This window comes from Oryctolagus cuniculus, chromosome 9, assembly GCF_964237555.1.
Source record: "Oryctolagus cuniculus chromosome 9, mOryCun1.1, whole genome shotgun sequence".
Taxonomy (NCBI): domain Eukaryota; kingdom Metazoa; phylum Chordata; class Mammalia; order Lagomorpha; family Leporidae; genus Oryctolagus; species Oryctolagus cuniculus.
The window spans coordinates 78318965-78341122 of record NC_091440.1 but is presented as its reverse complement, the minus strand read 5'-3'; the positions used below and the strand labels follow the sequence as shown (position 1 = coordinate 78341122).

Genomic DNA, 22158 nt, shown 5'->3' with positions numbered 1-22158 from the left:
TACCAAGAAAGAGAAGATACAGTGTCAAAGGTATGGTATGCAGATTTGGGGCACACAGAATTTTTCTTTTTGAAAAAAAATTTATTTATGTAGCCTTTTCGATTATTTTCAGCTTTCCACTTGCTGTAACTTGCTGAACAGTAGATATTTGTGCATGTGCCTGATTTCCCTTAGATGGGAAACTGAGACCAGTCGGAAAAATGATTTGAAAAAATAAAACATTTAATATATAGTCATAAAATGCAGCCGGTGGCCATAAAATAATATGAAAATTCACAGAAAACCTGAACCCAGTCAAATGGCTTCTGAGATTCCCATAACAGAGAACTAAAAGCTGACTAATGTAACAGATGTGTTGGAACAAACATAATTCTCAATGTTGCTATGAATTCAAGGATAACCTTGTTGAAACATGGGCTAATGAATCATTAGTAACCACTGAAATAGGTTTCACAGAAGAGCTCAATAGGCAGTAAAATTATTTCACCAAGTAGAATTGAACAAAAGTGGCATGAAATCGACAAAGCCATGAAAAAAGCTCAATTTACTTTTTAACATATATGAGATCCCTCTAAAAAGACATTGATTTTCCTCCAGCCACGGTATGTGGCCTTTATGATGCTTTCTACGGAAAATGGATTAAATTTAAACCTCTAATCTTTAAGAAGTATAACAGCATTCAAGCAGGGTGTTATTTTGAAAAATGTACTTTATGACCCATACACTTCGGAATTAGACCCCCTGAAAAAAATAAACTCTAATAAAAAAAATTTATAGCCAGATATAAAATATTTACAAAATCAAAAGTGAATTAATAAGAACAATAAAAGTTGTGTAGAAGACAGAAAGAAGTCAGAAGAGACAATAATGTTAAAGGGAAAATTCAAATCACTTTTCAAAGTATTACACTAGAGATATCTGGGAAGACGGAGGGGTGAACGGAAACTGAGAGGAAACCTGATTCCCTTCCCCAACTGAAAACAGTCATGAAGCTACACGGGAGTGCTGTGCAGCTGCAGTGAGATACATGAAACGTAGACATTCCAGATTCTGTCAAGAACTGTACCCTAGGCCTCTCCCCAAGCTGTGGGAACTCAATGACATTGCAACTTTAAACATTTTATTACATTTGTTGTCACAAAATTCATATCTAATATGCTCCTGTAGGAACATTAGAAAAGGCAGATCATTAGAGAGGAAAAGAAACTCAACTCACTCATAATCTGGAAACCCAAACCCAGAAGCCCATTTTGAACATTTTGGAGTAATGACTTCTAGACCTTTCTTTCTCTTCCTTTCCTCTTCTCCTTCCTCTAGATAATATTTTCTCCAAGTGAATAACCATGCATGTGCTTCATTGCTTTCAAAGACTGTTGGATACTCTGTTGTATAGATGCACCACAGTAATAACCCTCCAAGCTAGCACTGCCAGGTTCTGAGTTTACAGGATAAGCCAGGCCAGGCGTCATGATGAGGACTTCACGCACATGCCCCACTTTGATCCTCAGGATCACCTGTTAATCTTGTACTCTTACTGAATTTTGCATGTGAGAAAACTGAGGCTCTGAGATGTTGAGGAGCTTGCCTAATGTTACACTGCTAAGTTGTACAGCCAGAAATAAAGCTCCAATATGTTACAGTCCCTGGCACTAACCAGTACGTCTTCCTGCCACACCATCACACCATTGACTAACCAGTGCCCTGAGGTTAGTTGTTTCAATACACACTGTTTTATTTTCCACACTACAAAACAATGAGATGAACATTTCTCCTTCTTTTCCCAATCCATCACTTTGCCTTTCAAATATATAAACAAATTTTTAAAAATGGTATAACATTTCCTGCATTTGTACAATCCTCTCATGTACTTTAGATCATCTCTAGATTCCTTATAATATCTACTATAAATGCTATGTAAACAGTTGTTATACCATATCATTTATGCAATAGTGAAAAAAGTCTGTATATATTCATTTCAAATAAAAAATTTTTTATCCACTGTTGGTTGAATCCACAGATGTGGAACCTATGGATATGGAGGGCTATTCATAGGCATTTGTGTGTACTCCCTCCACACACATACAGACTTACACAGATATACAGACTTACACAGATACACATGTACACACATACACACACATACATATACTCACATATAAACACACACGCACACATACATACACATGATTTTATCCCTTTAGGCTACATTTCTAGAAGTAGAATTTTTGATCATAGGATGCCCCTACTATTTAAGGCTTTGGTTATATATTAATAAATTGTCTTTTAGAAACGTTCTACCAAGTTACTCTTCTTCTAGCACATATGAGATAACTAGCATCCTCTTAAGTTTAGCAACCTTATTCTTATTTCTAATCTTTGAAATTTAGTGATGCTATGTTATTTTAAGAAGAAATGGATTTTATCATTCTAGTCCTGGGTGACAGAAAAGGTCATTGGTGGAGCAGACAGACCCACCAAGGTGACACACTACACTTTTCCTTCCTGTCCCCAGCTCCCTGATGCACTCACAGGTGCGTGAAGAAAAAGGTTCTTCAGTAAATGCTTAGTACCCAAATGGGCAATTACTGTACTAAATAATGTTGTGGGAACACGTTTACTTCTCTTCCTCCTCACCCTTCATCCAGAATCAGAGAGAGACATTGTTTCCCCAAACACTCAGGAGTAGGATCATTAGTTCCTGTTTGGACACTTACAATGACTACAAGTTACCCGTGACAAAGGCTATTTAATTTTCAAACAGATGGCACTGTTAGAAAGTTTTTTCTTAGCCCCAAATCTCTCACCCAAAAAATGGCCTTTCTACATTTTTAGTTCAGCATTCTCAGATGTGGCAAAAAATACGCTCTCCTGTTTTCCATTTGTCAGCCTTTCCTGTATCTGATGAAAACTGCTAAGCTCCACAGAGCCCCCCTTTCTGGGCTAACTCCAGTCTCCTATCATGATGTGTTCAGTTCATTACCCTAAAGGTAATGTGGAATAAGCAAGGTCAAGGATGCTTTTGCTGGTGAAACTCCTTCAGCAACCCAGGTCCAAGGGCACATTATTATTGTTAACAGCCACATCATGCTGAGCCTCAAACTGAACTTATGGCCAGCGAAGAGCCTTCTGACCTGCCTTCAATCCAAGTTTCTTCATTACTCTTCTTGTCTGTAATTATCAACACAACAACTATGTGAAATTATTTAGTCTATACAGATTTGTGTTTATCTTCTGTTAAATTTCATCTTACAGATTTTGAAGCATTATAGAACCAGAGATTATTTGGGATTTCAAATCTGGCATCTGGCATAATCCATTCATTTCAAGTCACTGGTAATGTTGATTAGGGCAGGGTCAGTGGCAGACTCATGGATGATCACTGGTAACAAACCCTTGGGTAATCCCCAGTCCATTGGTCAACACACTTTGACGGCTCAAATTCATAGTCAACTGGTCCCCTTACTCCCATAACCATACCCAGCCTTTAAGTAACTATGGATCAAAAATATTTAAAAAGCTTATTTTGTCTGTATCAAACATGTACATACTATATTTCATCTCATCCTTCCTTAAACAATGTGGTGTAACAAGAATTTATATATCAATTATATTGTTTTATTTATTCAAGATGTAAGTCATCTAGAGATTATTTAAAGTATACAGGGGAGTGTGAATAAGTTGTATGAAAATACTACATTGTTTCATATAAAGACTTGAGCATTCATGGATTTTGATATCTACAGGATGGTCCTGGAACCAATCTCCTGCAGTTACTGAGGGATGACTGGGGGACTAACTAGCGACCTACCCAAGTATGTTTTTGTCCATGACATCTACATACACTCTATAGCACCTGCCTCATCTACCAATATGGTTTGCTATTCTATGACTTAATAGACTTATTTGGGGATTAAGAGCTGTGGGATTAAGACAGAATGAAATCCATTCCCTTGTGAGCCCAGTGTTGTCTTGAGTTAGAAATTAAAGAGAGATGACCTTGGTCATCATTGCATGCATTGAACAGGAATGGTTGGTTGCTGAGTAACATTAAGTGAAGATGTAGGTCATGAATTGCACAAGTCATTTGATGGGCAACCAGGAGCAGGTAGACACTTTTGGGAAAGAGTTTCTAACAGAAAATTCTGATCGGGAGAGGCAAAGTCTCTGGGGAACTTCTGGAGAATATTGGCGACTCTGAGAAGAAAAGGGTTTTTAAACAAACACGTTTATATTTGAAGAAAATGGCTGTGTTCATTTATGCAGTCTAATAAAAAGCAGTGATGTCAATTATATTTTTGCCAGTTAAGACTTTTCATAAAGAGGTAGCATCTGTGTCTACACTTTTAAAAGACTTGCCCAGCTCCTCGGGAAAAACACAAGTTATTAGTAATGATTTTTTTTTTTTTTTTTTGCCGCCAAGGGCACATGCTTGCCATCTAGTGGTGACTTTTGTACACTGAAGGCATTGAATCAGTTTTTGTTTTGAAAACAGAAAGTTGTTTAGGCATAAACTATCACAGCATGCATGCACACACACACACACACACACAGTGGTCCAATTGGGTGCATCAGTGACTCCCATTGAGTGGGGAGAGAAAAACGCTGCCCACTCAGTGAGGTTTAGACTGAAGCCACTGTGAGTCCCCCATGTTATAGATGGGTAGGGAAATGGCTTAAGATTCTCACATCAGCTCGGCTCTCCATCCTGGGAAGAGGCATTGCATTTACTTATTTGCTCATCTCACCCACCATTATTAAGCACCAGGTCTAACCACACATAAAGCAATAATAACCATATAAAATCAGTGCCCTGATTAACTTGGAGGAAAAATTTAAGGAATGATACAACAAAAAATGTGTAAGAGCTGTTTTTATTGGGTTGTTTGCTAGTCTTCAGCTAAGTGTGACTAGGAATGTCACTGGAAGCCAAATCACGTTTTCTCAGTAAAATATTTTGATTTAAGCAAACATGTAAAATCAAATAAACCACTCATGTGATCAATATAGATTCTTAATGTCTAGCTACACTTTCATATTATCCTATTAGAATTGTAAATAAAGATGTTAAAAGTTCTATATACACAATTATACTGCATAAAATGAAACCTATAGCCAAATTAGACATTTATTTAAAAACCACTTTGCTAATTTATAACAAATATTAATCAAACACTTAACCCCACAGATGACTTGTTAGCAGCCTAAAGAAAGAGAAGGGTTTTTGAGGCCTCCTAATAAAACAGACAAGCAAAATGTACACTAAGGCCTTTTATTTATTTGGTAAGTTTTCTTGTGTTAAACAAATGGATTAAAAACTATGTCTAAACTTTTTCATGACATTTTTAAAAAAATATTGCTTAAGTCTACATTTTGTCACAAGTTGGCAAATCCATACATGGATGAATAGTAAAATTCTAAAAAGCAATGTCAAAAAAAAAGAAGAAAAATTTTTTACTACATGCAGTGTTATTGTGAAGCAATTTTATTTTTAGGCCTAACTTAATTCATATTACAAATAACTGAAATAAAAAGAAAGAGAACTAGTAGTTATGCATTATTTCTTTACCTACATAAAACCCCCTTAACAGGAAGCTTAAAGGAGTTAAATAACTTGCTCAAGGTCACAAGACTAGCCAATGGAAGAGTAAAGCACTTGATTTTGAACTTTTGTCCATCTGCCCATAAATCCTGAATGTGTAGAATATCTCCCATGATGGTTCTGTCATACAGCCATAGAAAGTCCAACAGAATCTAAGATTGAGAGGTTTCATGTGCAATTAGTGATATCATCACCTTTTGTTAATGTTGTTACGTTTACTCTGTTCTTTTGTTTCCTCTTAGAATAGATTTATACGTGTAAAATTCACCAGTTCCTACCCTCTATGGTAAATTTTACTGTAATGGAAAATAGAACCTCTTTAGGTTTTTTTATATGGATATTTTAAACCTATCTTATACTACAATGGTTTCTCTATGCATTTCAGATTCTTAAACTAGGAAAGAAAGGGAAATGGAGATAACTTTTTCCTTTTTGGAAGAATTCCTTTTAGGGTAATTTAAAGCAAAATATGTTCAAATGACCACAATACTGAAAAGGTATCCTGAAAATGATAACTTTAGTAAAAGTTCACTGCTGTGTAATCATTCATGGCATTTCCAGAAATAGATAATGCTCTGGGGCGAAGCAAATGAACAATAGGCACATAAACTGAACTGAAAGGCGAAGGGGGAAGGGAAATGAAACTTTAATTTCCAATCACTGAAGTTTTGGAGCTTAGAGAAGTTTTTAGACAAAGGCCCAGTTGTAAGTCTGCTCCCATGAGACAGTCCTACATAATTCAGGACACAAGAATAATGAATGCAGACAGAGAGAAAATTGCTGCCGTTTATGGAGGCAACTATGCAGAAGAGAATGTTTAGGCTACTGCAGAGATGTGGAATTTGAGGTGCAATTAAATCAGAGCTCTGTCATTTGACCTCAGCTGCCTTCATTAGCCAGCAGCTACAAGATTACCAACTAACAGCAATTAACTAATTGTGTGCGTATTTATTTCTTGAATGCCTGCTTTTCCTGCTTCAATGTCAACTCCATGAAGGAATGTGTCTCTCTTATTTCCTGGCAGAGTGTCTGGCCCATGGCAAGCATTCGATTACTCTCACCTTAATTCATAGTTTACTATAGTCTAGAGGTAAGAGTTTTGCTTTCTGGTAGGGCAGAACTAGGTTGAGATCTTGGTTCTTCTACTTAAAAGCTGTTATAATCTTGGGCAGGTCATTGAACTTTTAGGAAATCAGTGTCCTTACCTGGGAAATGGGACTATTCTAGAACTTAGCCCCTGTGGTGGTTGTGAGGATTTAATGAGATTATTACTGTGATGCCCTTAGCACAGGTCAAAGTTACCTGTTTAATTCTTAGCACAAGGATGAGGTAGTCCTCAATTTTAGTAGACCTTATTAGCTTTTGCTGGTTTAGTGGGAGTCCATTTGCTCATCTGCTTTTAAACTTGAACGTGCACTCAGATTACCTTGGGGAGCTTATTGCAATGTGCACTTCTGTACCCTGTCACCAGTTACCAGATTCTGAGTTGGTAGAGATGCAAAGCAGCACAGAAATTTGCATTTTTAACAGGCATCTGGGAGTAATTCTGATGCAGGGAGTCTTTGGACCACCCTGGGAGAAACACTGCTGTGGAAGGAGAATCCTCAATTCCCAGCATTCTGAAGAGAGGGGCAAACCCACAGGAATCATCGATTACACAGGGTGCCCAAGTGTGGGGAAAAAAGTTAAGGCAAGACTAGCTTCTTCAGGGAATGAAATACACACACAGGGGCTTCCAAAAGTTTGTGGGGAATGGAATTAAAAGTTGTTTATTTTGGTGCAAAAATTTTTGGAATTCATGCATCACTTTTTTTTCATGCATCACTTTTTTTATAATATGCATTTTCCATGAACTTTTTGTGGCTTCTTTCTGTATGCAAACTCAATAATGTTTTGCTTATCTTTTAATTCTATTTTCACGAACATTCTGAAAGACACTCACATATACGTTTACTTAAGTAAAATATATTTCATTAGAATTTCAGCCTGAAGAGTCAGCAAAATGTATGCGACTCTGATGTTTCAGAGTGACAACTGCTTGTACCCGGTCTAGGCTGCGCACATCCTTCTACACCATCCCCTTCAAAACCATACTAGGAAAGCACCCTCATTTGCTGGCTTGGAGAATTCCCAATATTTCCCTGGGGTTCCTGGAAAGCAAACCAGATAGTCATGCGGGGAGAGACGGTGTGCCTGGTTTTTCATAGCCATCTTCTTTATTCTTTTATTCTGTGGAACTAGTGAGATGAGCCAAGTGTTTGGGCCCCTGCACTCATGTTGGAGACCTGGAAGAAGTTCCTGGCTTTGGCCTGGCCCAGCCCTTGCTGTTGAAGCCATCTGAAGAGTGAACCAGCAGGTAGATCTGTCTTTCTCTGTCTCTCCCTTTCTCTAACTCTTTCAAATAAACAAATAAATAAATCTTAAAAAAACCGATAAGGTTTATTTTTTTATAGGTTTTAAATCACTATTATTGAGAAGGAAACATGGGAAATTAAGACAAAAGGGCTTCCTATATTTTCCAAGTAAAATTTTTCTATCAAGGGCCGGCGTTGTGGCACAGTGGGTTGAGCTGCTGCTTGCGATGCTGGCATTTCCTTTGAGCACTGGTTTGAATCCCTGATGTTCCACTTTCCAGCTCCCAGCTGATGCACCTGGGAAAGCAGAGGAAGATGGCCCAAGTGCTTTGGGCCTCTGCCATCCATGTGGGAAACCCAGATGGAGTTTCAGGCTCCTGGTTTTGGGCTTAGCTTAGCCTCATGGCTTTTGTAGCCATCTGGAAGACTGATCTCTCTCTCCTCTCTGTAACTCTACCTTTCAAATAAATAAATTAAATAAGGCTTAAAGAAACCCTTTCTTTCATAAAAGCGCTGTAGGTAAATAGGTACAGGTGCAAAGCTCCCTGACACTGGACCAACGTGCTAACTCAGCCTTCCTTCCTTCTAGTCTCACTCCTGTGCTCAGAGTTTTATACAAAGATTTATTTATTTATTATTTGAAAGGCATAGTTAGAGGGAGAGAGAGAGAGAGAGAGAGAGAGAGAGAGAGAGAATCAGTCTTCCATCTGTTGGTTCACTCCCCAAAGGGCTGCAACAGCTGGGGCTGGGCCAGGCTGAAGCCAGGAGCCTGGAATTCTGTCCAGATCTCCCTATGGGTACAGGGGCCCAAGTACTTGGAACATCCTCTTCTGCTCTCCAAGGTGTATTAGCAGGGACCTGGATTAGAAGTGGGGTAACCAGGGCCGGCGCCGCGGCTCACTAGGCTAATCCTCCGCCTAGCGGCGCCGGCACACCGGGTTCTAGTCCCGGTCGGGGCGCTGGATTCTGTCCCAGTTGCTCCTCTTCCAGGCCAGCCCTCTGCTGTGGCCAGGGAGTGCAGTGGAGGATGGCCCAGGTGCTTGGACCCTGCACCCCATGGGAGACCAGGAAAAGCACCTGGCTCCTGGCTCCTGCCATTGGATCAGCGCGGTGCGCCGGCCGCAGCGCGCCGGCCGCGGCGGCCATTGGAGGGTGAACCAACGGCAAAAGGAAGACCTTTCTCTCTGTCTCTCTCTCTCACTGTCCACTCTGCCTGTCAAAAACAAAAAACAAAACAAAACAAAAAAAAAAAAAAAAAAAAAAAAGAAGTGGGGTAACCAGGACTCAAACTGGCACCTATATGGGATGCCAGCATCAGCATCATTGACACTGAATCCACTGAGCCACAAACAAACCTGCCTTATGCTGAGATTTTACTTGCTAATTTTATTTGCTAATAACTCAGGTACCCTTAAAGGCACATTAACTCTTCCAGATCAACTTAAAAGGTTAGTTTCCAGCAAGACACTGGAGGCTAGCTGGAGTGAGCCCTCACAGTAAAATTTTTTAAAAGAAAGAAGAAAAGAAAAAAGAGAGAGAAAGGAAACTTTCCTGTTCGCTGCTCAGTACCTGGAACGCAGGGTGCCCTGAAGGTGGAATTGCTCTTACCAGTAGGTTCTCCGGCTTGATGTCACGGTGGACAATGTTCAGGCTGTGTAGGTATTTGATGGCGCTGGCCAGGTTGTACAGCATCCCACTGGCGTCTCGCTCGGTATATTTGTTAGTGGAAGTGATAGCATCAAAAAGGTCTCCTCCCTGAGAAGATAATAGCAGGCAGAGCAGCAGCTTAGCAGATGGGCCCACAGGGCTGCCTCTGGAAGCAACCAGCACACTCCAAAGGCCATGAAGAAAGGACACAGATCTTGGGGTTCCAAGAGCTTTCTGGGCCACTTGCCTCTCAAAGGCCAAAAAGCTTGTGCAATTTCTCCCCCAACTGTGAAATCCAGAGACAATTCCTCCAGACCTCAAAGATTCTGACACCAGGCACGTGGCCATTTCCACAGTCACCTGCCAGGTAGGAGAGAGGGAGCTAGGCCTCCCACACAGAAGCCTTGTGACACGTGGGTATCCTGGTGGCACGTGCCACCTGCCACACACCAGCTGTCAGCTGAAGTTCAAATTCATAATCTTAAACCTCCCCCAGTGAGAATCAGGTAATACTGCAAACTACACACTTAACAAAATGTTCTGCTGCCTTGTGAAATTATTAACACACACACACACATTCACACAATCCCCTTAGTTCTCTCTATTTAGCTCTACCTGGAGTGGGTGCAGTGTTTTCTTTTTCAATAATAATGTGCTTCTTTGTAAGGAACTGAGAGAAGGACCAGGAACTGTCATTCCAAAAATGGGAGAGGAAGAGAGAGAGGGCAGGTGGAGAAGTTTCAAAGAAAGTTTTCTAGGACAATTATTCATTGAACTTCAGTGGGCCTGGCTGCTCCCTAATGTATTGCTCTTTGTTACAACAAAATGCTGTTAGGTTCCAATGTAAGTTCCATGTATTCGAAACCCTTTAGGAGAATCTGGGTCTGATTTACTAACAAGGTTTGTATCATTCATTCATATATGCCCCAAATTGCTGAACTCAGTATTCAATTGTGTTCATCTCTTACCTAAGGTGGTAAGGGATTTAATTTTTCTTTTTAAAATAACAAAAGCAAAATATAGCCCTCAGAGGCTGATGATTCCCAGATCTCACTATCCAGCTGGTACGTCTGCTGTCAGGACTATCTCTACTCTGGAGGCTTCTCTCACTGTCACCAAGTCTCTGTAGTTTTCAAACTAAGCACACACACACACAGTTGTTCTCAAAACAAACCCCTTCTCTCTCAACTTCCAGTTCCTCTCAAAGGCAAGACTGCTATACAGGGGTTTGCAGGTTGTCACTGGGTCACTTGGGGAGGTAGGACATCCACTACGGTCTCTGTGAACAGCACCCTGGACTCCACAATAGGTAGATATGTGTGGCTCCACGGCCACCTTGCAAAGACTTCACAACTGTTCTCTTCATGTAGGCTCTAGGCACCCTGTTGTTGCCTTTCTTTTTTATCCTCAACAAAGCAGCCAAAAAATTCTCTCCATCCTGCCTTTAAGGCATTTATTTCTCAAGCACATTGTTCTCTGCCACCCCACCCCATCTTCTTCCCCTATCATCCCTGGGTTGATGCTATGGGGCCTCCCCATCCCCACTGATACTGGCTGATTTTTGGAGAGATGAAACGACATTAAATTTGAATATGAGAAATAAAAGACAAATGCTCAAGAGCTCATAGCACATTTTATGGGTAATCTTAGTCTGATTGGCAACAGTATACTTAGGTGATCATGGTAAGGTCCTTATTGTCCTTCACAGCCTTTGCAAATTCTCTTTCATCCACCAGAATATCCTAACATAGAGGCAAGCTTTGCAGTTCCTCAATTACGTCACTAGATTGTACTGGATTTAGACTGACCCATAACTGCCTTGAGGCCAGATCTAGGAGCTTCCCAAGCAGGACTTCAAAGGCTCCCACGATGCTCCTTTGAGAAACTTAGCTAGGACCATGCTTCTAAGACCCTAATGGTCCAAGGATGTTTGAAGCTCAAGGACAAACAAGACACATGTGCTGGGAAGCCATGAAGAAGGAGTTATTAGTGTTGAGATTCTGTAACTACTAGGACTTGACACTTCCGCCCACCAGAATGGTGCACGCACAAGCCACTGGTGAGTTAAGAAGCAGGCAGGCCTGTGGAGGAGGTGGCCCTGCCGCCAGGCACTCGGGATCAACATGGGTTGGAAAAGCAAACAGGAGAAAAATAATAACAGAGGGTTAATCAATTTTTGACAGCACACAAAGGGGCAATGGGCATGGTTTGTAGGTGTTGGTTTAAAAATGAAAGTCATTGTAAAAATGCTATCCTTGGTCCTTAAGAAAGAATAATCTATAAAGTTGGTAAAAAGGTAATTTGACAATAAAATACTAATTTGAAAATGTTCTGAAAAATGAAATTGATGTTTCTTCATTGGAATGCACAGTTTAACATTTTTACTTCCCTCAGCCTCAAATGTGAGGGAGGGAAATACAACAACTAGGTGTCACTTGTGTAACTGTGTAACTAACAGGACGTAATTAGATAGCAGTAATTGCTTTCTTTCCGTGGGGACCTGCCACAAGAAACAAGTGCCAACCTGAAGGAGAAAACAAACAGGCTTGACCTATAAATATAAAGAATCACTAAGTGAAAATAAATGCCACCCAGTCTAAGGTGAATCAACTCTGAATCACGAAGCTGAAAGAGCACAGAATGAACATTTTTCTACACAGTAGAAGACTAGCTTATTCAATGGTTTCCTGGTCTTAAATCTTGAATAAAGAAAGCCTCACATTCTGCAATCACTGGCTCAGGTGTATAATTCAAACATGGCCCCCGGAGGCCATGGCTCCTACACAGTCCATGCAGAGGGTAATGGGACTAGCTGAAAGCTTACAACTAACGTGGAAATGACCGCAATGACTCAGGTACATTAGCGAAGCATCGAGGAAAAGGCAACCAGGATAATGGAAACAACCCATTTTTTAAAAGCACTGCTAATTACTGAAAATTTCAAATGTATAGAAGACGAGGGAATGAGTGAAGTACCTTTCACTTGCATTCAACCACTATCAACACTTGGCTATTTCTGTATTCTACACTTTCACAGAGTAGAAATGTAATTTTTCTGTGATAGGATACACCACTATTCACATGAATATTCAGACTGTCCTTTTTCTATGATGTTATAACTCAAAGTATAAGGCTTGTTTTTACAAAATGGTTGATGCAGTTTATGGAGCAACTACTTTGGATGTACTTCATGGAAAAGTAAAACAACAACAATAAAACCATATTTGTATCTAACATTTTGTGTCATCAGTCTGCTGGAAGCTATCCCTCTTCATCCCCTCAATAATACTATTAAGTAGGTATTCACTTTACATATGAGTGTACTAAGGCAGAGATGTCTACTTAAGGTCATGGAGCTATTTGGGCCAAGGCTGGGACTTGAATGCTTGCATCCAGTTCCACTGTTAATATCTAATTCACTGTACCAACACACAGACGTGAGATCCTAACTACAGAGGAAAAGGCTCCAGATTAGAGGAAAGCATCATCCCTTGTAGAGATTTTGTTTCTTTTCCAAAATACACACCTTTACTAATTCCATGACGAGATACAGTTCAGTTGGTACATCCATCTCCTCAATCAGAAGAACAATATTGGGGTGTTTCACTCTTCTTAAAATAGACACCTCATTCTGGATCATGTGCTCCTGTCCAAAGAAAAAATTATCTTATTCAGTATTCACAAAACTTACAAGGACCTGACTCATGTAGTATCACCTTACTCTTTGAGGATTAAAGGAGGTGTATTTTGGTAACATATGAGGATTTCTCATGTCCTAATATTCAGATGGCCTGGAATTGTCTAAAGGTGCTGAAGGTCTTTAGATGATGCTTATAAATTCAGAACCAGTCACAACAACTCTGATTTCACATGGAAGGATGGCAAGAAACTCAGATCACAAAAGTAAGGTAGAAAGTTAAGCAAACAAAGATAAGAAAAAGAAATACTATCCAATCATTTCAACTAAAATTTTTTCCAGGAATACTAATAAAGTTATATTCCAATCAGTATATAACAGTATATCCCACCAAAATGCAACTCTTAGGGTGAATTTGTTTGCTTGGGAGCTGAACTTTTGGCTTTTTTCTACCCCCTCAAGCATTGTATTTCATAGGAATAAACTTTATACATACTTTGCCTCGACATTTGCTTTTCTTGATAATTTTCAGAGCATACTCCCTAGCAGTAGACCTGCAAAGAGAAACATTTAAAACATAAGCAAAACTTGATTTCAGATCTACTGAGTCATTTTGCTAGAGATTAATTTTTCACCACACATCTTTCATTGTGGTATCGATATTTTGTGAAAGATTCTCCTTTTCTTCCTTCCTTTTTATTAAACAAATAAATATGTAAACTTCTATGGGTTGACCAAGTGTAAGAACAACCAGTGTGGCTGCACAGAGAAATCTTGAGCTGTGTCGCCATCCATAGTTGTAATGAAAACACTGCCATTGCTACTACTGTGCTTAACTCCTTCTCGTCACTCTTCCTTCCCCTCTGCAGTGATCCAGCAGGGGCATAAAGCAGGTGTCAGTTTCTGTTCTTTTTCCTCAAGTCTCTCTTGGTGTTCTCCACCCACCAAGGGAGTCTGTGACAGTAATCTGAATGGTTCTCATGGTTATGTTGAAGACTCTCAAGTCTCAAGAAGCAGAATACACTCTTTGGATCTTGGTTCAGTGTGAAAGCTTGCATGTGAATTTTATGAGAGAACCCAAAGATGAAATGCAAGGGCTTCAAAAAATATGTGTAGGGGCCAGGATTGTGGTGTAGTGGGTTAAGCTGCCATATGCAATTCTGGCATCTCATATGGGAGTGCCCATTTGATTCCCATCTACTCTGCTTCCAATACAGCTCCCTGCTAATGTGCATGGGAAGACAGCAGAGGATGGCCTAAATACCTGGGTCCCTGCCACCCATATGGGAGACTTTGATAAAGTTCCAGGTTTCTGGCTTTGGCCTGAACTGGCCCTGGCTGTGGTGGACATTTGTAGAATGAGACAATGGATGGAAGCTCTCTGTCTCTCCTTCTTTCCTTGCTGTCACTCTGCCTTAGAAATAAACAAAATAAATCTTTTTGAAAAAAGATGTGGAAAATGGAATTAAAACATGGTTATTTTGTTGCTGAACAATTTCGGAATCCAAACACAGCTTTCTCTTATAATATGCATTTTCCATGAACTTTTGCAAGCACCCTTGTATGATGGATTTCAAGCTTTTTGTACCAAAATGAACTTACCTTTTAATTCCATTTCCCATGAACTTTCTGAAGTTTCTACATATGTTCAAGATTTACAGAAAGGCATAAAATCATTTTCTGAGCTTCCTGAGATCCCTTGAGACTTTTATAGCTATCTCATTTCATAAAAAATATGGAAGTGAAAATTAAAATAAATCCACTTTCCCAAAGCCACATGACAGCATTAAAATAAAGACTTTCAGTTCTTTGGGAGGGGGGTCCCTACTTCCCAAATAATCCAGACACTCCCTGCCCTTTCTTTGATTTGGCTATGGGAGGGAGAGTTTGGGCATATTATTACCTTCAGATAGCTTCCTGCCTTGTGCTAACGTTTCTAAGAATCTGTAGTGTACAATAATAGGATTGTGGGATGCATATTTAGTAAACATAAGAAACCCCTACTTCACAAGTATGGCCCTTTAATTTTTGGTGCAAAACCAAGAAACCTTGTTTTTTAACATATACATAAAACCCAATTTTTTATGGATTCAAATAATGAATACAACAGGAGTAAAGTTGGTTAAGAATATAATTTTAAATTAAGGTTTTGAAATATTCAGTATGGTGAATTAAACAGAAATGCCTAGTTATATATTAGAGTAAGAAAATGATTTGCCTATAAACAAACTGACAACGCAGGTATTCAAAATGTGCTTAAGAGCGATTTAGAAACTATTCATGCCTTTCCCTTCTAAAAATGCCTCTCCCTACACATCCTGGTCCCTGCATGTTACTCACTTACTCCACAAAAATTAAGTTGCTATGATAATATCTGGCACATTAAACTCAGAATAAGGTAACTACCTTGAAGCCCTATTCTCAAATAGAGGTTTTAGGGTATGGATAGGCAAAGGTGAAACCTTCCACACCATGGTCCAAGGAATGCAGATTGGCTTCACTCCATGAGGAAACTGGCTTAGAAGCCTAAGGATCCCTTCAACAAAACATCTGCCCTGGTTGGGCACTGAGACCACGCTGGAGGAACACATGAGCCAGTCCTTGGCCAACTATAGGGCTTGAGGGCCAGATATTTCATGTAAACACCAGGCCATCAGCAAGGCAGTGGGGGAGAGGTGAAGAAAAACCTCTCTGATAAGAGGTAAAACAAAATAGTCACCATTAAAAATTAAAGATAAGACAGGCATCTGGCTTAGTGGTTAAGATGCCTGCATTCCATATCAAAGTACCTGGGTTTGCTTTCCTACTCCAGCTTCCGGCTAACATAGACCCTGGGAAGCAGCAGGTTGGGGTTTAAGTAGTTGGGTCCCTGCCACTCAAATGGAAGACCTGGGCTAACGTCTCAGATCCTGACTTTGGGCTGGCCTAGTCCTAATTATTGTGGGGATTTGGGGAGTGAATCAGTGGATAGGAGATACCTCTCCTGTCCCCTCCTCCTCGCCCCCTGCCAAATAAATTTTTTTAAATTAAGAATGAGCCAGCAATCATAAATGAGAAAGTAAAATTACATACAAAGGAATTCCTCCCACTAAAAAGCCTGTATTCTATATGACCACAGAATCCTTTTATGTACTCTCTTAAAAGGCTTCCACTGGGTCTGTTTGCAAGTTTGAAAACACTTAATCAAGAGGAAAACTAAAAGTTGAAGGGTTTCTGGATTCCACCTTTCATGTATCACTCAGAAATTATGATAAAGCAAATCTCAGATTGGAACGGCTGAGCGATTTCCTCTTTGGTGAAAATGTTTCATTCGATGGCAGGGAAATCCCAACTACTGCACTGACTGCTTCCATCCTTGTCAGCCATCCCAGCCAGGGCCCGAGAGTGAGCATGGAGCTTGTGAGGCTCACAAAGAAAAGCTGGCCTTTTCCTCTGCCACGTCCACCAAGGGCATGCATGATAGGGTCGTGTGGGGGAAGAAAAGACTGCGTTTTTCAGCTTTGTGCTTCCCCACATTTGCCATTTGGTCCTTGTTTCCCTGCAATGAGTGATATTAAATTACTCAAATTAAAGGGCTTTATATGGGTCTCAGGAAGGGTCCTCTTTAGCCAGACAAAGGCAGAATCCCCAGAAGGCAGGTGGCTTGGTGGCTCCAGGAGGCTGAGCAAGCAGTCTCTGTCCTGAGGGGACAGAGGAGGGTGCTGGGAAGCTGAGAGCCAGCAGGGCAGCTAGGGTGGCTCTAGGGCCCAGCAGGAAGAAGAGCCTTGCAGCTTCCCTGCAGAATCCTTCACAAAACCTCTAAACACTGCATTAAGTGCATCCATATTTTACACTAGACAATGCGTCCCATAGAGGATCACCGAAATTAACATTGCAACTTTTCTTTCTTGATTCCTTGAGGGCAGAACTATAAAGTCATATAATAAAATCCTTAATTACTAGAAGTGCATGTTTATGGGAAAGTAGCTAGTCTGGAAAACGAGCCTGAAAACAGGTGTTAGGACTAAATGTACACCATAAGAATAAAAATGTAAGTGCTTGCTTTAAGTGAAAACAGTTGGCAAGAAATAAAACCTTAAATAATGTATTTGCCTCCCTACATACGGCAAACTCTGAAGACTGCTGAGTCTGGGGAGCTATTCAGTGAGCAGAGACAGCACAGGCCTCTGGTGGACTCAGGGGTCATTAGCACCTGGCCCTGGTCCTCAGGGGTATACAGTTTGGTGTATTGGGAAGAATTCTAGACAACTGGATTGCTGGTGAAAAGAAGCCCAATTGCTTGTTGCCCCAAATTACATACTTGACCTTTTATAGAAACCTCTATGCAACAGCAACAGAAATCTCTGTCTTCTCTTTGTCTACAAGAAATCAATTTGTGGGGCTGGCGCTGTAGCATAGTGGGTAAAGCCGCCGCCTGCAGTGTAGGCATCCCTTATGGGAACCAGTTTGAGTCCCTACTGCTCTACTTCTGATCCAGCTCTCTGCTATGGCCTGGGATATCAGGAGAAGATGGTCCAAGTCCTTGGGCCCCTGCACCCATGTGGGAGACCTGGAGGAAGCTCCTGGCTCCTTGCTTAGGAACGGCACAGCTCCGGCCGTTTTGGCCAACTAGGGAGTGAACCAGAGGATGGAAGACCTCTCTCTCTCTTTCTCTCTCTGTCTCTCCCTGTGCCTCTCCTTCTCTTTCTGTGTAATTCTGACTTTCAAGTAAATAAATAAATCTTTAAAAAAAAACCAATTTTTTTTTGACAGACAGAGTGGACAGTGAGAGACAGAGACAGAGAGAAAGGTCTTCCTTTTCCATTGGTTCACCCTCCAATGGCAGCTGCGGCCGGCATGCTGCGGCCGGTGCACTGCGCTGATCCGAAGCCAGGAGCCAGGTGCTTCTCCTAGTCTCCCATGCAGGTGCAGGGCCCAAGCACTTGGGCCATCCTCCACTGCACTCCTGGGCCACAGCAGAGAGCTGGACTGGAAGAGGAGCAACCAGGACAGAATCCGGCGCCCCGACCGGTTCTAGAACCCTGTGTGCCGGTGCCACAGGCAGAGGATTAGCCTATTGAGCCTTGGCGCCGGCCAAAAGAATCAATTTGTAAGGTCATCTTCTTACTAAGGGTGACCCAAAGTTAACACTGGAGCTACTAGCGAGAAATTTCTAAATTTTACAAACTTGAATTGAACCTAACTTTTTACATGTGTGCTAACTATGGCTTAAAGAAATCTATCTTGTTTACCACAGTCATTCTCAACCCAGGCCTGTCTTCTGTACACTGAGACTCCTCATCTAGGGAACAGAGTAGAATGCTGCTCCAATGAGGAATGGCTTGCAGAGATAAGAGTGCTCTTAGCAAATGGGGTTTTTCTTGCAACTATTGATTATGTTTTCACAGTTTTGAAAAACACTACGTGGATAGGAAAAAAAAAAGAAAGTTTCTCTAGTGTTGCTCTACCATAGTGTTTATTGAATTTCACAGTAATCCCTTGTTCATGGCTAAAGTTGTAAGCACAAGGCTGTGCCCTGTCTCTTTGTGGAGCACCATAAGTGTCCTGAATGGACCTAAACCAGCAGGTGCTCTACATGTTGGTCAAGGTGTGGAAACCTCAGGAGATGGTGGAAGACTGTGCAGTGACCAAAGACTACCCTTCAACAAACAGGGCTTAGTAAACAGCCCCTCTTGATAATAAAACCCGACCTTGGCCTCGTCCATGGGAATAACCATTAACAGCAGAGAACTGAGGCCTTCCAGGTCTTGCCCGATATCTCTGGACTGGAGCTACATTTTGAACTGGAACAAGGGCCCCATGGAAGCAGGACCCTCAGAAAGGACAGAAGGGAGAACAATCATCAGCTAGCCACGAGATTCTTCACCCTAACTCATGCTTCCTTGTCCCAGCTCTGAAGGAAACACCTTCAACTTTTGCTAGGTGCACAGTTCCTGAGGGCCTGAGAAGTGTAGTCTCAGCTTGTCCAGGGGGCTGAGCCTGAATCGCCAGAGCCAGAGGTTTTGTTGTGCTTCTTCCTGCTTCAAGGTGGAGGATGGAGTGGGGCATGCACCAGCATGGAGGATTTTACTATAGCTCTGGCGCTCACATCCCCTAAAACGTATCCAGTGCAGGTAGTAAGGAGACTTGAGAGTCTTCTAGGGCACCATCCCTACTTATGACCACATCATTCACTTGATGCCTTGGTGTGTGGAGTAATTAGTTCACATGGAGCCAGGATGGTTAGAGAGGACATGCACCACACAGCCAGCCCTCTCCTCACACTCTGACTCCTCATTCACACTTTGCAACTCTTGGACACCCCCTCCGCCCCAGATGCTCTACAAAACTTCAAAATAGGGCATGTCTCTTTCTGCTGAAGCCACAGTGCACCAACTTCCTTTACATGTCCTAGGGGCCACTCAAGAAATCTCTCCTGGGGCACAGGCAGAAATGGCTAGTGGCATACTGCACTACCAAAGAATACGCTGGCACAGGCCCACAGAACGTCATGCTGTTACTGTGATCACTGTGGAAAAATCTTGCCCATGACAGCATATTATTAACAGGGGAGGAACATTCTTGCCCTTGTTAATACATATTCATTTTTTAAAATATGGCAGAATGTACCCAGAAGCAATGTGTGCCATTGACAACATGCTTAACTCGCTTCTATTTTCTTGGACCTCTGGAAAATATTAAAAGAATGTTTCGTGATACCTCCAGGGAGAGAGGGCACATGCCATATGTCCTCATTCAGCAGGAGCTGAATACCAACATTTTTTGAGCAATATGGTGTTTAGACTCTGAAGTTTCATATGGTAAGACCCAAGATGTGAACTCACACAACATGAACGCAATCCAAGTTAGAAAGAAAGAAATTAATTCTGCATAGAGAAATGAGACGTTTCTAACTTAAGAAGGCTAGTGGTGCTGATTTGAGACGCCATCCTGATCCGTGCATCAGCCAGGAGACATAGCACATGGCCACTGTGTCAGACTTAACAGATGATGAACACTGGCAAATATCCAGGTACCCATGGTGCAAGGACCTGGCAATCTGCTCACAAAGGATTTCCTGTTACAGTGGAAATAAAGCTTAAAGGTGTTGGATTGACTATCAGTGAATGTATCAATTAAATGTAAATTATATAAACACACGTGCATGTTTTTATACATCTTCATCCATTACCTTAGGAATGGGTTTCCCATCTTAATTTGTGTCCTGTTTGCATAGGTATGATGCCTGCAATTTCAGGTCAGCTAAGCCAAAGTTGTGTGAAAGACTCTTTATTAACAGCAGTGGCCTAGAGTGGTTAGAAGCATGAGTTTTGGGGCTGGCTCTGATGCACACCTTGCTAAGCACTTACTAACTCATGGGCAGCAGCTGCTATAGTGGGTTGCTATCACTGTTGGGAATATCCTAGCCCAACTAGTATGTTTTGATGGGGCCAAGTTGGAGATCCACTGCACTAAGATAGTTTGCTGGTAAAGCATCTTCCAAAGACAGGCAAGGAGTAAGGGAACACATAAGTGCGTCTTGACCAAATGAAGAGCCCTCATGATATTTCAGGCCGTGTATAGATTTACCTCTAATATGGCATAGAAGCCCTTGGGGAAGAACAAAGTCTGGATCTTCAGTCTAAAGCTTTCTTGTCTCCCTCCTGGTCCAAGACATTCTTTGAGTACAAGAGTGGAGCGGGCGTGTGTGACCCTCGTAGGGTGCTGAAGAACTTCTGGGCAGTGAGCCCCACCAGGAGCAGGAAAGATAACAGGGAAGGATGTCCACCCTGGGCCCATGCCCAGAAGTCCAGAGGATGCATTCTTTCAAGGAATGAGCTAGTTCCCTGTGCCTTTTTAATACTCTGTCCACCGAGCTCCAAGAAGATACTTGTGGCTGAACAGGTCCTTTAAAGCAAGCAACCAGGCCTGTGCTGTGGCCCAGTGGGTTAAAGCCCTGGCCTGAAATGCCGGCATCCCATTTGGGCGCCAGTTCTAGTCCCAGCTGCTGCTCTTCTGATCCAGCTCTCTGCTATGGTCTGGGAAAGCGGTGGAAGATGGCCCAGGTCTGTGGGCCCCTGTGTAGGAGACCAGAAGAAACTCCTGGCTCCTGGCTTCGGATATGCACAGCTCTGGCCGTTGCAGCCATCTAGGGAGTGAACTAGTGCATGAAAGACCTCTTTCTCTGTCTCTACCTCTCTCTGTAACTCTGTCTTTCAAATAAATAAAAATAAATCTTTAAAAAAAAAAAAAAAACAGGAAGCGACCATCAGAAAACAAATCCAAATCGGACACTGAGTGAGGGCTTGAGGCTGCCTTAGTCTGGGCTGTGACTGTATTAGTTGTCAATCCTCCGTGTAATGGCCACTAACTACTGTCCTTGGTTAGGTACTGTGAACTCTGTGAACCGAAGGATGAACCCTTCCCTCCAACCCCTTCCTTTTGTCACACAGAGTACCTGGTTCATTCATTTGAATACATTTTTGTGTTAAATACCACTTTTTAGGGATCAACACATATGAGGGAATTTCAAAAATTTCAGGGAAAATGGAACTAAAAGATAAATTTATTTTGGTGCAAAAAAGTTTGAAAACCATACATATGAAGGGTTTCAACAAGTTCATGAAAAATGTGTACTGTGAGAAAATTATGTTTTTGGGTCTTAAAATAAACTTATCTTCCAATTCCATTTTCCACAAACTTTTTAAAGTCCTCCCTGTATACATTTTAAAGACTTTTAAGATTATTGTTCTATTAAATTTTATATTAGTACACATTAGAGATATAAACTTTGTACAGAGATGTTCTGATGTTTTAAAAATATATCTCTAATCAATATAAGACTATTCAACATAACTTAAAAAAATAGACTTACCTGAAAAAGCTAGCAAAGTTTCCCTGAGAACATTGAAAAAAAATCAAAGTCCTAAATTTATAGATCA

The 22158-nt window shown here is 41.3% G+C and overlaps 1 protein-coding gene across 4 annotated transcripts in view; it reads right to left on the bottom strand.

Annotated features, from left to right (window-relative positions):
* The window catches only part of DCLK1 (doublecortin like kinase 1), a 385516-nt gene that overhangs the window by 48712 nt on the left and 314646 nt on the right, over positions 1-22158 (bottom strand). For all 4 annotated transcript variants that reach the window (XM_008273546.4, XM_070049012.1, XM_008273545.4 and 1 more), the window contains 3 exons: positions 13734-13791; positions 13127-13246; positions 9562-9708 (listed from right to left, as the gene is read on the bottom strand). In XM_008273546.4, the coding sequence (XP_008271768.2) occupies positions 9562-9708; positions 13127-13246; positions 13734-13791 (325 nt within the window). The remainder of the gene's footprint in view (positions 1-9561; positions 9709-13126; positions 13247-13733; positions 13792-22158) is intronic.